Source organism: Oreochromis aureus, linkage group 6 (assembly GCF_013358895.1).
Source record: "Oreochromis aureus strain Israel breed Guangdong linkage group 6, ZZ_aureus, whole genome shotgun sequence".
In the NCBI taxonomy this organism is placed as follows: domain Eukaryota; kingdom Metazoa; phylum Chordata; class Actinopteri; order Cichliformes; family Cichlidae; genus Oreochromis; species Oreochromis aureus.
The window spans coordinates 38,293,297-38,308,517 of NC_052947.1; the positions used below are offsets into that span (position 1 = coordinate 38,293,297).

At 40.2% G+C, this 15,221-nt stretch overlaps 1 protein-coding gene across 2 annotated transcripts; it reads right to left on the reverse strand.

The window, feature by feature from the left end:
• Nucleotides 1-263: 263 nt before the first annotated feature.
• Nucleotides 264-14,563, reverse strand: trim25 (tripartite motif containing 25). Of its 2 annotated transcripts, XM_031754252.2 has the most exons (11): nucleotides 14,434-14,563; nucleotides 13,575-14,193; nucleotides 12,367-12,462; nucleotides 12,009-12,242; nucleotides 10,041-10,209; nucleotides 9,920-9,946; nucleotides 9,552-9,599; nucleotides 9,365-9,454; nucleotides 4,814-4,951; nucleotides 4,621-4,680; nucleotides 264-4,538 (listed from the first exon to the last, which is right to left on the reverse strand). In XM_031754252.2, exons 2-11 carry the CDS (start codon nucleotides 14,169-14,171, stop codon nucleotides 4,009-4,011), a joined length of 1,989 nt encoding a protein of 662 aa, XP_031610112.2. In that variant the 5' UTR covers nucleotides 14,172-14,193; nucleotides 14,434-14,563; the 3' UTR covers nucleotides 264-4,008. The 2 variants fall into 2 exon arrangements, with proteins under 2 accessions (XP_031610112.2, XP_039469548.1); XM_039613614.1 differs by lacking the exons at nucleotides 9,920-9,946; nucleotides 14,434-14,563 and having other exon boundaries at nucleotides 13,575-14,171.
• Between the last annotated feature and the right edge of the window lie 658 nt (nucleotides 14,564-15,221).

Here is a 15,221-nt window from a genome sequence, read left to right on the forward strand (position 1 = left end):
AAATTTGCATTTTTATACATTGTGCAAAAAAGCAGCTGTTGTCAGAACTTGGCCTTAATCAGCGTCATATACTCCACAGCCTGGCATCCATTACAGGGCTAAGGCAGCATTAATCAGCTGCTCTTCCTGGCAGCCTCAGGTCTTACATCCGAACTAGACATGAGATGTGGGCGGGTGATGTCGATATGTGGCAGCAAAAGAGCAAAATTCTTTGACCTGCATCTTATTCCACTGGAAGGGTCTTTAAAAGAAACAAAGAGTCATTTCAGAATCAGAAAAACACTTTATTAGCAATATTCACTGGTTGATTGGTAATGCAGTTTTTAATTATGCAATATAGCAATTAAACAGAATACAGCATGAACACCTTAAATATAATGTACTAACGAGCACTTTTTCAAAGACAGTGAGGGCACAAAATAGTTAACCATTAAAGCGTTACAGAAACACACATACTGCTACACTTCCGTGTGATGCAAAGACTACAGTTAAGCTGACATTCACTAATTTACACAGAACAAATCACAGTCCTGGAGTCTGCTTAAACTCGGAAACATTTTAAGAGCAAAAACAGAAGCTACAGGAAGTAAAATATTTTGATTAATTGTACACACCATTATTATGTGATTTCAACTTAAGGTAGTAAGAGTACACAAGTGTCACCATGGTTCAGGAAAGGTATTGATAGTTTCTTAAACCCTTCCGTGCTTTCTCCACTGTGATAGCTCATTTCACCACAGGTTCAGATGCAGTACACCAATATCAGTGTACAACCTGAAATTATACTTAGTTTATGGATGCACGCTGTTTACGTGTGAACCTTTCCTTGCTTATCAGTCAGTCGGAACAAAAGAGTCTTCTGAATCTTTTAAATATAGTAAAGTTTGTTTAACTTTGTCAAAAAGAACCAAGTTAGAGGAGCTGTGATTGAACCGCAAACTTCACTGTTAAAGCACACTGAAGATGTTTAACACTTGCAGTCTCATTTCTATAAGATGCACGTCTGACTCTTAAAGTGATCACTATATTAAACACTTTAACACCTGGTGGACTGGAGCGTGCCACATCAGGAAGCGAGTCACTGTTCTTACAGGCCGGAGTAAACTTTGCTAAAACAAATAATTTACCCCTATGAAACTGTATGTTTTACTACATTTCCTCCACCTTTTTACAAGCCAACAAGGTTTTCTGATGGCTTGTTAGTTTAATATGCCTACCATAGGAAAACGTGTATAGCATTTTACTTCTATGGGGCATCCCATGCAAACATGATATCCCAGGATCAAATCCAGCCCAGGATCTGATCAGCTGCAGATAATCAGTGACTCTTTTTCCGTTATTTCCTGACTCAAACACCATCATTTAGGCCAAAATGCCATAAAAACAACCCAAATACAAAAGAGAGGAGAGAGACTTTCAGAACATGATGAAAACAGAGGAAACATGGCTTCTGTTCCCATCAGTTGAAAGAAGTGAGCATTTAGAGCTGGGTGATACAAGCTACAGCATAGATTCACTTACGCTGATAACATTGCCATGACATGTGCGGTGCTTGTGCACATTAAGCAGCCAATCATATCGCAGAAACATATTTTAGAAACTGACAAATGGAAGTCACTCTAGCTTCATATCAATCTTCAGATGTCAGGTATTTACATTTAGCATTTTTGCAGTTTGCAACACAACGCTGAGGGAAATTTTAAAGGTCACCACACATTGTTCATATCATGAAAAACCGCTGCATCACTCAGTCTTAGAACCTCAGTTCCCACACTCCAAAACAAAGTTTCCAAATGTAGAATTGATATCGAAACACTACGTAAACATGTGCTTCACAGGTAGACTCACTTCTTGATCCAGCTGTAGTCACATCTGTTCTACAGTGCACGATACAAAACCTGCACAGGACACACACTGTATGTGTGTGTGTTCTGCAAGAACTGCAGAAAAAGCAGGAAATAAATCAAATCTCTGAAAAATAAACCACCACAAGGAAACCCTGCCACCACTGAAAGTGAAATTATCGTATACATGAAAAAACACCCAACAACAACATATGTATGGTTTTTATCTTCTCTTGAGAAGGGGGGTGAATGAAGCAATGAGTAGGCCTGATGTTGTTTTTCTATCCTGCTTTCTCTTGACACCAAGACATTTCATTTTGACTTGATGCTGTTTTAAAAGCAAACTTTGTTTTTAAATACTTTTCATAAAGTGACTAGAACACATATTTGCTTCACAGTCACTAGAAAACAGGATATAGTGCATTACCTGCGTTTTACGACAGCTTCATTTTAATGAATTCAGCTGCTGTTTATCGCATCCAGCACACATAACAAAAGTTAATAACATCAGATATGACATGGCATTAACTCTTGATATCCACTTCGGTTGTTTGCGTAACTCTGTCTACTAGTACTGTCAGACAGGACAGAGAAACCGCCGTCATATATTCCTCAGATCTTACAGACGTTATTAGCAGAAAGCACTACTAATCAGGACATTCACATTCTGTGTCTCAAATCGAGCATTTCTGTTCTCCCACTTGCCATTTTGAGATTGGTAAGTACAGCTACACGCGGTGCACAGCAAGTATTTGGATGCACATGTGTAGCTGAATGTTTTATTACCCTCAAATACCACCAAGATATTTTCACTCAGTAGCAGGACAGTGCATTAACAGCACTGATTGCAACAACAATGCTTTGCTGCCTAACTTAGGTATTGACATTACGTGCTGTCGCATAGTTTGGAGTCATCGTTATTATAAATGGGTGGATGGTTATGTGGGCGGTCAGAGGTTCAAAAAGTTGGAAATAGCCCCAAGATTTGGCAGCTAGAGCAACAGTTCTGCTTATCGTACATCAGGAATGTCAAACTCATTTCCCACTGTGGGCCACATACAGACCACTTTGATCTTTTGGGCTGGACCAATGAAACTCCCAGTTCTGTCAGTATAAAGATGTTAACTCCCTAAAATAGCTTAATACAAGTTTCAAAAGCACATCTCTTTTTCTACATCATAAGGAAGTCCTGCTGTATTAAACGACAGAAATCTGTCAGCATGACTCTGGGCTTAAAATGAAAATTAATAAATGTGTATAATTACAGGAAGGCTCTCATAGCTCACTGCCCAGACTGTAATTATAAAACAGAATATTTTTGTTAATTCACAGAAAATGCAATTTTTATGTGGACCCATTGTAAAAAGAATTAAATTTCTGTGGTAGACCGTAACATTTTTTTGTGTATCAGTTACTTTAATGTAGCATGAATCGGCACGGGGAATGTCCATATCTGCAGCCAAAGCTGTAAAACCTATGAAAATACAGTTACGAGTCCAAAATGTTTGCCCTTCTTCACATTTTCCAAAGCTGCCCAGTGGGCCAGTTTGGAATCTTTGTTTGGCCAATCCTAGCCCACAGGCCTCATGTTTGACACCCCTGATGTACATGAAAAGCAGTAACAGAAATCTCTTCTATGAGACAGTGATATTTATCCTGATCAAACGTCAACAAAGACTACTACTTTTAATTACTTTTTCTAATCAATCTTTTTTTGTTCCTCCATTGAAATAATTTTATATAATTTTATGTAGATTAACTCTGTAATAAAGAGTGATTGATTAAAGGTGCCCTGTGGAGCTTCTAACTACTGTCAGCACTGATGCATAAGATTTATGATACCTCAGTTTAGTTTCACGGTTATTTACTGAACCAGTTCATGAATCCAAAAAGCCAACAAATGCAGCAACCAACACCTACAGATGCAGTTAAGTAGAAAGCAGGTTGTTAACCATAATAATTACCTTGTTAATTAAGTAATCAATTTTAATAAATTAGCTTTGCAACACTTTTTTCCTGCACTTTTAGACCTTTGGACCTCAAAAAATTTGATGAATATTCTACAGTTACGTATAGTTACAAAGTGACAATAACAGTTACGTGTTTACAAGAATACTCCACCGGGCACCTTTAACAAAGAGCCGACTGGCTGACTGCAAACTCATTACTGCAGCTTGCACAAAGTAATGGAGGAGCCACTTGAGAAAATCCAGAATGCTGGATAGACAGCCTGAGCGAAGGGGAACATGAAGGAGTGGAAGGGATATGCCCTGTCAGCCACGTTGTAGAACGTAGCTGTGCCGGCCTCACAATCCAACAGCACACCTACGCGCTTTGGATTTGGATTAACAAGCACGGTCTCGCTGCTGTTATGCCAGACTGACAACTTGACATTAAACCACTCGACGCACCAGGACTGGGCGTTGCGGCCCAGTCGACTGGTGGGGCCTTTGCGGTCGATGCTGTTGTAAGCCAAGCCTATGCCAACGAAGTTACTGCTGCTCAGTCGCACTTCCCAGTAATGGCGCCCTGTAGAGAAACCCTTGGAGGCGAGCACCTGGGAGCAGACAGCAAAGCGTTCGGGGCAGTCGGGGTAGTTTATGTGCTCGTCTGACACGGAGGCCTTAGTGAAGTTCTCAGTCAGCGCGATGCGTTTATGGGCGGTCCTTGGATTGAAGGTGAGTACTGTGCCATCTGGAAGGGACAAAAAAACGCTTATTTCATAACTGCCACATCTGCTGTTACCACATGATGAAAAGACGCCTGCTACACTTACATTTCAGTAGTTCACATCTCTTTTCAGCTGTGCTTATGTCCGGGGGAATATCTGTAGTTTCTACAATTAAAGACAAATAAACACGATTAGATCTCAAACAGGAGTTTTAAAACAACAGGAACAGGCTCCACTTCTAGTCCATTTCTGAGCTTTCAGCAACGTTTTGCATAAGATGCAAAAATCTGATGTTTACCTGGTTTCTGTTTAGGTTCAGCTGCAGGAGTACGGCCTCTGGGTTTCCCTCCAAACTCCAACAGGTTTTCCATCGAACGGTCAGTAGTTTTATCTCCCATACCGTCCCCAGTGGTCTGAGGATTTTTTGGTTTGGGTTCTAGAAAAACAAGTGAAGTATTTATAAAATTAAATGTGCATATATCAGATTTAAGAGACAAACTCTTAAACAAAAGAGAGGCATGGACCTCAAATATGTGGGAGTAACAGCAACGATGGTCTTTTGTCTGCCCTCATTCAAGAGTCGAACCAGGAAGCAGGTGAGCCATTTGTGCTCTTTCACCCATGTAAACAGTGATATCAGGCATATCTGCTTTTTATTGTAGTAATGATATAGGAAAGCATATTTTGCCTCAGCTTTCTGTGTGCTCAGTGGGTGAGTCAGACATATCAGCATTCTGAAATGAGCCACTAATGAAGCTGCAGACAGCTGCATGTGCACAGTACAAAGTACAAATATTAAATTACAAGTATAAATATTTTAAATGGTTTTTAATCAGAAATGAGTGATCATTTCAAATATGTGGGAGTTTTTTGTTGTTTTTTTATCCTGTTGACCAAGAACTTTACAGTATTGAACTGTTCCCATTCATTTAGAGAGGAGCTTCAAATGAAATACACATGTGAAGCAAACATGTAGAACTGCCAGTCCCACGTCCCAAGTCAACAGTTCTGCAGCCAACTTAAAAACAAGAAAATCCCATCGGGCCCACCCAATCTAAATCTTCACTCTGATCAAAATACAAGATAAAGAGATCCATCCATCCATCCTTTGCTTATCCCTTTCAGGGGCGCTGGAGCCTATCCCAGCTTTCATAGGGTGAGAGGCGGGGTACACCCTGGACAGGTCGCCAGTCTGTCGCAGGGCTAACACACAGAGACAGACAACCATTCGCGCTCACAATCACTCCGACATTCACACCTATGGGCAATTTAGATGAATCAATTAACCTATCCCCACAAACTGCATGTCTTTGACGGTGGAAGGAAGCCGGAGTACCACGCAAACACGGCGAGAACATGCAAACTCTACTAGAGTTGGATGTCTCGAGACCGGTCTTGGTCTCGAGACCACTTTTACGTGGTCTTGGTCTTGGTCTCGCGGACTTTTGTCTTGGTCGGTCTTGGTCGACGGACTTTTGTCTTGGTCTTGTCTTGGTCTCGACGGACTTTTGTCTTGTCTCGGTCTTGGTCTCGCTGTTTCGGTCTTCCGTTCTCAAATCGACATAGTGTTCGGGAGATTTGGAGTCAACCATCAGCGGAGCGGGGGTGGCTTACTGGGCTTAAGCCGGGTCATTTTTTTTCAGAAGCATGGGGCACCGTCGTAAATTCCCCTAATTTTGGTATGATCCGAGCTCAGGCACTGGGCGACTGAGCACAACACGCATGTGAGCGAGGGGGGAGAAGCTGCTGCCTGCGAGTTTGCTGCAGACAGAGGAGAGCTTAAGTTTGACCAGGTACCAAAGCAAATCATTCGTACTGAACTAATAATGTAAATATGACAGTGTATCACAAAAGATTGATATCAAACTGATCAGTTGGTTTGCGTTACTTGCTCTTGAGTGAATCAACAAATGGATAAATAAAAAGCCGAACAACAATGCTGATTTTTAGAGAGTCTTAGCTTACATTTCACATTTTCAGTTGTTACCCTCCACGGCTAAACAAACTCTCTAAATCGGTTTCAATTGTGTACTGATGAACACAACAATGGACATAAGAAGCTTCTTTCAAAGAAAAACTCAGGTAGATGTTATTTTATATATTATGTTTTGTATGTTGTTCAGTATATCTATGCAAAACAAGAGAAATTTCAATACACAGCAGTATATTCACAGATGAAACCAGATATTTACATACACTTTAGGGAGAAAACATAAAAACTATTTTTTACTGTTAAACATTAATTTAGAGTAAACTTTTGTTTTAGATAAATAAATGTTGAAATATCTTTTGAATTAGTTTAATGACAGAATAAAAAGAGACAGAGCTGTCTATTTTTATCCCTTTCATCAAATTTAGGAGAACATATACACTAAGTTTATTGTTAATTAATAAGAAAAACTCCAGACGATTCCATTCTGAGCTTAAGAAGCTTCTGATAGGTTAGTAGAGTCCATGTGAGTAAATTGGTGGCACAGCTGTGGATGCATATAAGGCAAAACACAGAGCCTGTTTCTGTGACATGTGAAAATCAAGAGATGTCAACCAAAACACCAGGAACAGAATTGTGGAGCTCCATAAGTGTGGCTCAATTTTGAATACAATTTGGTGCCATTTGCAATTAAGAAATACATATAGTTTTTCTCTTTACTCTTAAAGTTAACAAATATGTTTTTTTATATTTATCAATCTAAAAAAAATAAACATTTAGTCTGATTTGATGTTACAATTAAAAAAGTGTTTGTGTTTTTATCTGAAGAGTATGTAAATATCTGGTTTCAACTGCATATTTGATGATGTTGGTGTTTGGCTTGATTGTCAGCACACAGAGGGAGAGAGAGGAGCAGAGAGGGAGAGAGAGAGGAGAATGAGGGCAGAACAGAGGTGGAACAAGAGCAGGTGAGACACACATGTCAGTCAAATGGTTGTTTGCCAAAACTCATCAGAACATGTATCTAGTAGCTGTTTCTTTTTAGATACCATTTGTTACTTTTCAAATTCTATATTTATTAAGTTATGCAGGCTTGTTTGCACAACAAGGCTAAATAATTATATAAACTTTTCTGAATCTAAACAGTGTACTTTGGTAGAATTAAAAAAATAAGTGTAGTGCAGGTCTATGATGATTTTCAGTGCTACTATCATCTAGTTCTGATTCTGGTTCCGTCTTGGTTAAGTCCTAAGTAGTCCTGATTTTGAACTGTTGTAGTCCTGTTTTAATTCCAGATCAGTTCTGGGTCTGGTTGAATTGGGGTTTAGTCCCTGTGTCTTGATACAGGCCCGACTTTGTTCTGCCTTGCTGCTTAATTAAAAAACTAGTTTAAGGTGTCCTGCATATGTGATATTTATTTTTTTTCCTATATGAAGTCATTCTTTTTTGAACAAAACTCAAAACAGAGCCTAATAATCTTTCAGTCATTTCTACCCTCACTTAATTCCTTTTCGCTGCTCAGCTCTCACACAGTGGCTCAGTTATGCTCCAATCCCTCCATATTGTTGCCAATCACATGCGAGGATATAGGATAATATCATTATGTGAAAAACAGAGAGGGTGAGAGACGCGACAGTCAGGTGGAGCGTGCGTCTGTCCTCTCAGTAAGTGAGTGAGACAGTAGACAGCAGTGAGGAGGGCTGTGTGAAAGCAAAAACACATAAATATGCCTGACACCTGTAAACGAAGCAGCATCTGGCTGCAGTTTAAAGACTTTTTTGTCTCAGTCTTGGTTTTGGTCTTGGTCTCGTCTCGACTCGGTCTCGGTCTTGGTCTCGTCTCAACTTGGTCTTGGTCTTGGTCTTGTCTTGGTCTCGATACCCTCTGGTCTTGGTCTTTGTCTTGGTCTTGATACCCTCTGGTCTTGGTCTTGTCTTGGTCTCGGATTAGGCGGTCTTGACTACAAGTCTAAACTCTACACAGAAAGACCCCAGCCTAACTCAGGACCTTCTTGCTGTGCGGCAACAGTGCTAACCACCGTGCCACCGTCCTGCCCCAAGATAAGATAATGCTAAATATAGATCAAGAGATGTATTTACTAAAAAATGTTATTAAAAAACCCCCAATAACCATAAACAACACAGGCTGTTGGCTATAAATTGATAATGCCACGCAGTCAGACGCAAAGTGTAAAGGTCAATGTGCAATCCAAGTGCCACTGGGTCACTTATTACATTTTCTAATGTAATGGGATTACATTTTCTAATGTAATGGGATTACATTTTCTTGCAGCCCACACTCTGGGAATCACTGATGTAGAGGAATACTTCTTTAATGGCCATTGCCTGACCCATACCAGAAACCCATTTCTGTGCAATAAAAGTGCTTCTTCCTGTCATTGCCTTTCACAATAAGAGACTTTCACAGTCCTCTGTGCTGACTGCAAATCACAGAAGTCAAAACAAATTATAAAAGAGTTTAGGATTACAATAAAATCTATTTTTAGTCCTATTAAATATTAAATACATTTATAAACATTTTGCTTGTTTCTCAGTGAGTTGCTGTGCCAATTAAATGAAAGATTACATTTTTCCTTATCGAACACTACGAATCTGGACTGATTTCATGAAGTGAATTAACTAAATTCTTTGAACTATGAGTTAAATTACAAATAATCCGTGAATATAAAATGTCTGAATGATTTATCATTATTAATGGTGGTATTGTAAAAGTCACATCAGTAAATGCAGAGGCTAAAGTGATTTCCTGTATAACTGTAGTTCATTAAAAAAACTGAATGACCATACAACTAAAATAATGAAAAATCTCCACAAACATATCGTTATGTGCTCAGTGTCGACAATACAGTTGAACCACGACACAGGGCAACACAAAACAAAAATTAAAGCTGTTTCATACTTGGAGTCTTTTTCTTCTGGCCTGTTTTGGCCTGAGGACCTGGACTGTGAGACCTGGGGAGTTTAGGGCGACCTGGACTGGACTCCACCTCTGAAGAAGCAGTAAATAAAAGAACAGACATTTATGCTTGACCTGTTATAAAAATCTTGTTTTATAAACCTGGTACTGGACAGATGAATTGACTTACCATATTCCAATAAATTTCCAGAGCTCAGTGTAGACCCCGCGGCTGAACCTGATTTTTCAATGAAAGCATGAACATGGCGTCATTACAGCACTCACTCTTTATCAACACTTAATGTATTCAACCCTTGACCACAAAATGCGGTATCAATTTGAGTATTTTCAAAATACACTGCTCAAAAAAAATTAAGGGAACACTTGAACAATCTTAACTGACTTGATAGTTGGTGTGATTTTCATCCTGCCCTCAGCAAAGATGTTCAACTTGAATTTTTCCTTCAAGATCCGATACACGATTTAAGTGTTCCCTTAATTTTTTGAGCAGTTTGATTGGAATCCTGTTTTCATTGGTCCCCACATGAAACAACTCACCAGCTGCCAAAATATCAGGGTTAACTTCTGCAACAAAATTGGACACTATCTTCACTAAACTTTCTCAATGAACCTTAAACTTTAAAACATCAGACTTAAAAAAATGTGTCCATGCACTCACCTGGTGTATTTAACGGTAGTCGGCTCTCGACGGGCTGTTTGAAGAGCTCTGTCAGATGCTGCTTCAGGGCAGCAGCAAAGGCCTGTGATGCCAAAACCTTCTTGGAGTCCAGGCTGATTTTAGGGGAGTAAGGCTCAAAGTTAATAGCTTGGGGGAGGTTAAATGGTGCCTGAGAAGAGAGGAACACAATGTTGTCTGCTCAGTGAAGATAATTATATCCCCTTTTACAAAATGTAATGAATTACTATGTGATGTAATACATTTATAATAAACAAACAAATCTATGTGTACATGTGTGGGTTTTTTTGTAATGGTTGTGTTAAAATATCCCTCTAACACACGATCATAAAATCAGAAATCACATCTCTGTTACAGATTTCTATGTAGATAGAACTATAATTGTTTAGAATTCAATTATATTTTACTTATATGCACCAAATCCCAAATACAGTTGCCTCATGGGGCTTTATGCTGCAACAAAAAGACCCTACAATAATACAGAGAAACCCACAACAATCAAACGACCCCCTATGAGCAGGTGGTGACAGTGGGAAGGAAAAACTCCCTTTTAACAGGAAGAAACCTCCAGCCGAACCAGACTCAGGTAGGGGCGGCCATCGTCCCCAAACAATACCATTTACATACAATATATTGATTAGACATTGCTGACAATACCTAGCAAGCAGAGACTCCTCTGACTTTAAAAAAAGTTTGGTTCTAAATGCTTTACTGATGATTGTATGACCTCATTTGCTAGTTTCGAGTCTCGCTGAATAAAACATATATAGGGAGTGTTTTATTTATATAGCACCAAATCACAAAAACATTTGCCTCAATTTGATTTACATTGTAAGGTTAAGACACTAAAATAAAGCAGAGAAAACTCCAACAACTCGGTGACTGTGGGAAAGTAAAACTGACTGTTAACAGGAAGAACCTACGCCAGAAGCAGGCTCAAGGATGGGCAACTATGTGCCCTGACTGGTTGGGGCTTTTATCATTTAGGGTGGCGACATTTCTCTATGAGTATATTAGGTGTATATGGTTGCTTTTGGTAGGAACAGCAAAGAGACGTAAGCCAAATATTCTCCTGTTTAAAGTTAGTTGCCCTTCAAGTTTAAATGGTCTGCTGCCGACTCTGAACCTAAGCCCAGTCGGCTAGGGTTTTGTACCCAAACCTAGCTTACGAAACTCAGTTACATGTGACCCAACAGTTTAACCTGACCTTCAACAGGTTGGGTGTGGTGTCCAACCCCAACCAACAATGGGATTCTTAAGAGTCGTTTAGGGAGCTCAAGGAACCTGAAATATTCTAACATGTTTAGAAAAAAAAACAAACTATCAAAGCTTTTCATAATAAAGGCATTTGTTGGTTCTCCAAAACAGAGGAGAAGTGATTAGAGTCAAGATAGCAAAAATTCAAAGAATTCCTTTGCTATTTTTTGTGGTCATAGGGAAACAGTCAACTTTTTAAAAATTCCCATTTGATACATTTCACCCATTTTCAAGCAATAAAACTCAAACATCAAAGTCCAAGAAATGTGGTTTGCTTGTCATTTTAGATTTGAGACACGCCGACTATGAAATTCTTGTCTAACATCAACATGGACCTTATTCATTACCCCCTCTGTTCCTTGGAAACAAAAGCCATTCGTCATCAAAGTAAGTGGTGTGTTTGAAATTCTTCCAGCAATTTTCCACACAGAACATTTAACTAGTAGAGGATATCAGTCTACGTTTGAATGGGTCAAGTTGATATTCTTATACTTTGCCAAGCAAATGAACATGCTGCTCACTTTGTAAATTATGGCTCACACTGCAGTCAGGAAGGGGAAAGGCAACATGAGGGTGCGGCTGCTTTTATCGTGATTTAAGTCTCTGTTTTAGAACCATTACACACTTTTTATCATGCATTAGTATGTTATCATTACTAGCGGCTGTATGAACTAACAATCACAGACGTCCCACCTGCAGGAAGGCCTGGGTTTGAGAGCGACTCAGCAGGCTGTGGATTTCTTCTTTAGCTTTCGTCATGTTGTCAATGTTGTCACCAAACTTCTTCATAAGAACTCTGAGTTTGGTCTGACCAGTTTCCACCTCTCGGTCCACTGCGTTCAGAGCATCGCGCTCATCTTGGACCAACATCTCCCTCATCTGCTGATACTCAGCTGTCAGAGCTCTCTTCCTGCTGGTCGCCAAGTCCTGGAGGACAGGAGTGAGAAGACATTCATAACTAGATCAGCAAAGAGATGATTCAAAATAATACAAAACGTTCCTTTAGCCTCGTCTTTGTTTTTGCTTATGTATCTTAAATGAGAAGTCTTACCTTTAGCTTGTTCTGCATGTCCTTCATTTCAAATATGATGGTCTCATTTTTCACAATCTTCCCATCCAGCAAACCCAACTTGCTCCTCAGGTCAGACTGCAAACAGGGAAACATGATACGGTCACTTACATTAGCCTTATCTCTTTGAAAAAAAAGTTTGTTGGTATAATTGATAACTTTGGCCGTAATCTTGGCTTTCTGGCTTCACAATGAGGGTCACCTCCTAAATGGATGCTATGGTTATACTCAGGTTATCAAGTCTCTTTTCATAATTCAGATATTTTAACGACAGCATAACCAATATGGAAAAATAATAACAGAATAAACATAAAGGTAAACATAAGGCTCTGTGCAAAGACCTGTGTTTCTGTGAAACGCCACGCTATGATGTAGCAATTGTGCATGGATCCTTCTGAGCCTCCAAACGGACATTCAAAATGTAGGAATGACTACTCGACCTCATCAGGTTGTAGTGTGCGGTTTGTAGGCCCTATACTATTTGAGGATCTGTGTGGGTGAATGCAAAGATCTGTGCTGAGTTGTCCACAAGGCACTGCTACAACTGAGTATAAAAGATGGACGTAGCTTCCATGTCTGAAAAGTAAAGGCCATGTCTAATATCTCTTTTCCATTAGCACCTTTACTCAATTCAATTTTCAATTCAATTTTATTTATATAGCGCCAAATCACAACGACTGATTTCAGTCGTTTTCCATTACAACTGAGTACCAAGCTGAAGCTTACTTCACCTCAGTACACATTTTACTGGTCACTGGTCTAAATCGCTAATTTCAGCTCTTAATGAATAAAATATGATGCTCATGTTGTGAATTATGGTCCTATTTACTGTCAGAAAGGAGGATGAAGCAGGCTAAGCATATGTTATTCAATAATGATCCGTGTTTCAGTTTCTTATCTAGATCTGTGATATCTGGAAAACTACACAGCTTGAGGCTTTACAGGACTCCTCTAAATAGTGGGAGATGTCATGATAGCTACATCCATAGACTGTATCCAGATACTGGACAAAAAGTATAACGGAACCAACTACTCATCCATGGCATCTACCACTTTCCTCAATTAAGTGAAACTCAGTTTCTGTATTTTCATCAGGATGGCTAGCCTAAGAGATAATTATGTTTTAAAAGGAAAATAAACCTATCTTTGTTTAGATGTGGCTTCTCAGGTGAATATTGACAAACACACACCTCTTTCCGGCTCCTTTGTTCATCAGGGGTCGTGAAGGAGCATCCTTTGTGGACCTGCTGGAGGCAGAAGCTGCAGATTGGCCGATCATGCTGGCTGCAGAAGAGCTCCATCAGCTTGTGGTGGTCGGGGCAGATGCGATCCAACAGGTCCCCGACAGGCTCGCTCAGGCTGTGCAGACGGAAAATGGGATTTTCCCGGTGAGGCCGCAGGTGCTCCTCACAGTAAGACGCCATGCAGGTGAGGCAGGTCTTCGACGCCTCTGCTTCCATGCAGCTATCACAGCGGATGATCTCCTTTTTCTTCACTTGGCTCTCCTCTGCAGCCAGGTTGGGTTCGCTCTTGCTCGATCTCACTTTAAAGGTCTCCACGACGGCGGTGAGGACCGTGTTTTTCTTCAGCTCGGGTCTGGTGGCGAACAGGGTCCGACACTGAGGGCAGCTGTACGACTCCTTCCATGTGGCGAGCAGGCAGTCCTGGCAGAAGTTGTGTCCGCAGGGGATGGTGACCGGACAGTCAAAGGTGCTCAGACAGATGCTGCAGGTCAGCTCATCCTCCAGACTCATGATAGAAAACTGAGACTCGTCCACTTCGGCCATGACGCGACTGATGTGAGTGAGCCTGTGAGGCAGAAACGAAACTTACGTCAGGAGGCGGAAAACGAAAGTAAAATTTTTCGCGTTATTTCTTGAACCTAATATTCGATACCGTCGGTGAATTTTGTTTTTAAAACAATAAAAATCCGCTCATGTAACATATAAACCACCCTGCTATAATATATTTGAATATAAAGCGCGACACGCTTTTACATAAATGACAAAATTAAAGTCGTTTAAATATATTCGGACTATCCGTCATTACCTGGATTGGTTTGGGTGTGCAGCAGCCTGCCTGCAGAATGAACGCAGTCCAAATGAATGAACAACTCCGGACTTTAAGCTGCCGTGTTGTACGCAGTTCACAGTTCCTGCTGAAGTCACTCCTCCCCAGTGTTGCGAACTCCTCAGTAAGGAAAATCGCTATTGGTTGTCCTAAAAGTCGCTAGAAGTCGCTAAATGACGTCATCACCTAATTTGCATAATTGGTCATGCTAATATAATTGTAACCTATGTTGTTGGAGAGAGAAATAACATCGTGGAAGAGACAAAGTGAGTAAAAAACGTCCTAAATGCATTTAGAGTTTATTTAGAACTACAAATTAAATTTCTTTTAGCAATTATTGTTTTTTTAATGTCACAATTCCAACCCTGCTCCTTCACCCGGGCTTGGACTGGCAAAAGTGATCCGAAATAGGCACTCTGGTGGAGTTACTTTGTGTGTGTGTGTGTGTTTATAAGTAGTTTTAAACCTTGTGATCCACAAAACAGAAGAGTAAAAGAGTAAAAGAAGAACTGACTGTGTTACAGCACCCGCTGCTTGTTGAGAGTAAAAGCGATACGCGCTTTCACGTCTTTTTTTAGCGACTTTTTAAAGAAAAAAAAGACTTTTTAAAGAAAAAAAGTCGCTAGGGGGTCTGAAAACTCGGGGGTCTGAAAACTCGCTAAATATAGCGACAAAGTCGCTAAGTTGGCAACACTGCTCCTCCCACCCTGTACGTATGGCTCAAAAGCGCACACGAGCACACGCAGTAGGTCTCATTGTGAGCGGGA

Coding starts and splice junctions, on each gene's coding strand:
- trim25 (XM_031754252.2), bottom strand. CDS start 14,171: ATGGCCGAAGTGGACGAGTCTCAGTTTTCTATCATGAGTCTGGAGGAT. Junction 12,463..13,574: donor AACAAAGGAGCCGGAAAGAG/GTGTGTGTTTGT, acceptor CCCTGTTTGCAG/TCTGACCTGAGGAGCAAGTT. Junction 12,243..12,366: donor ACATGCAGAACAAGCTAAAG/GTAAGACTTCTC, acceptor CCTGTCCTCCAG/GACTTGGCGACCAGCAGGAA.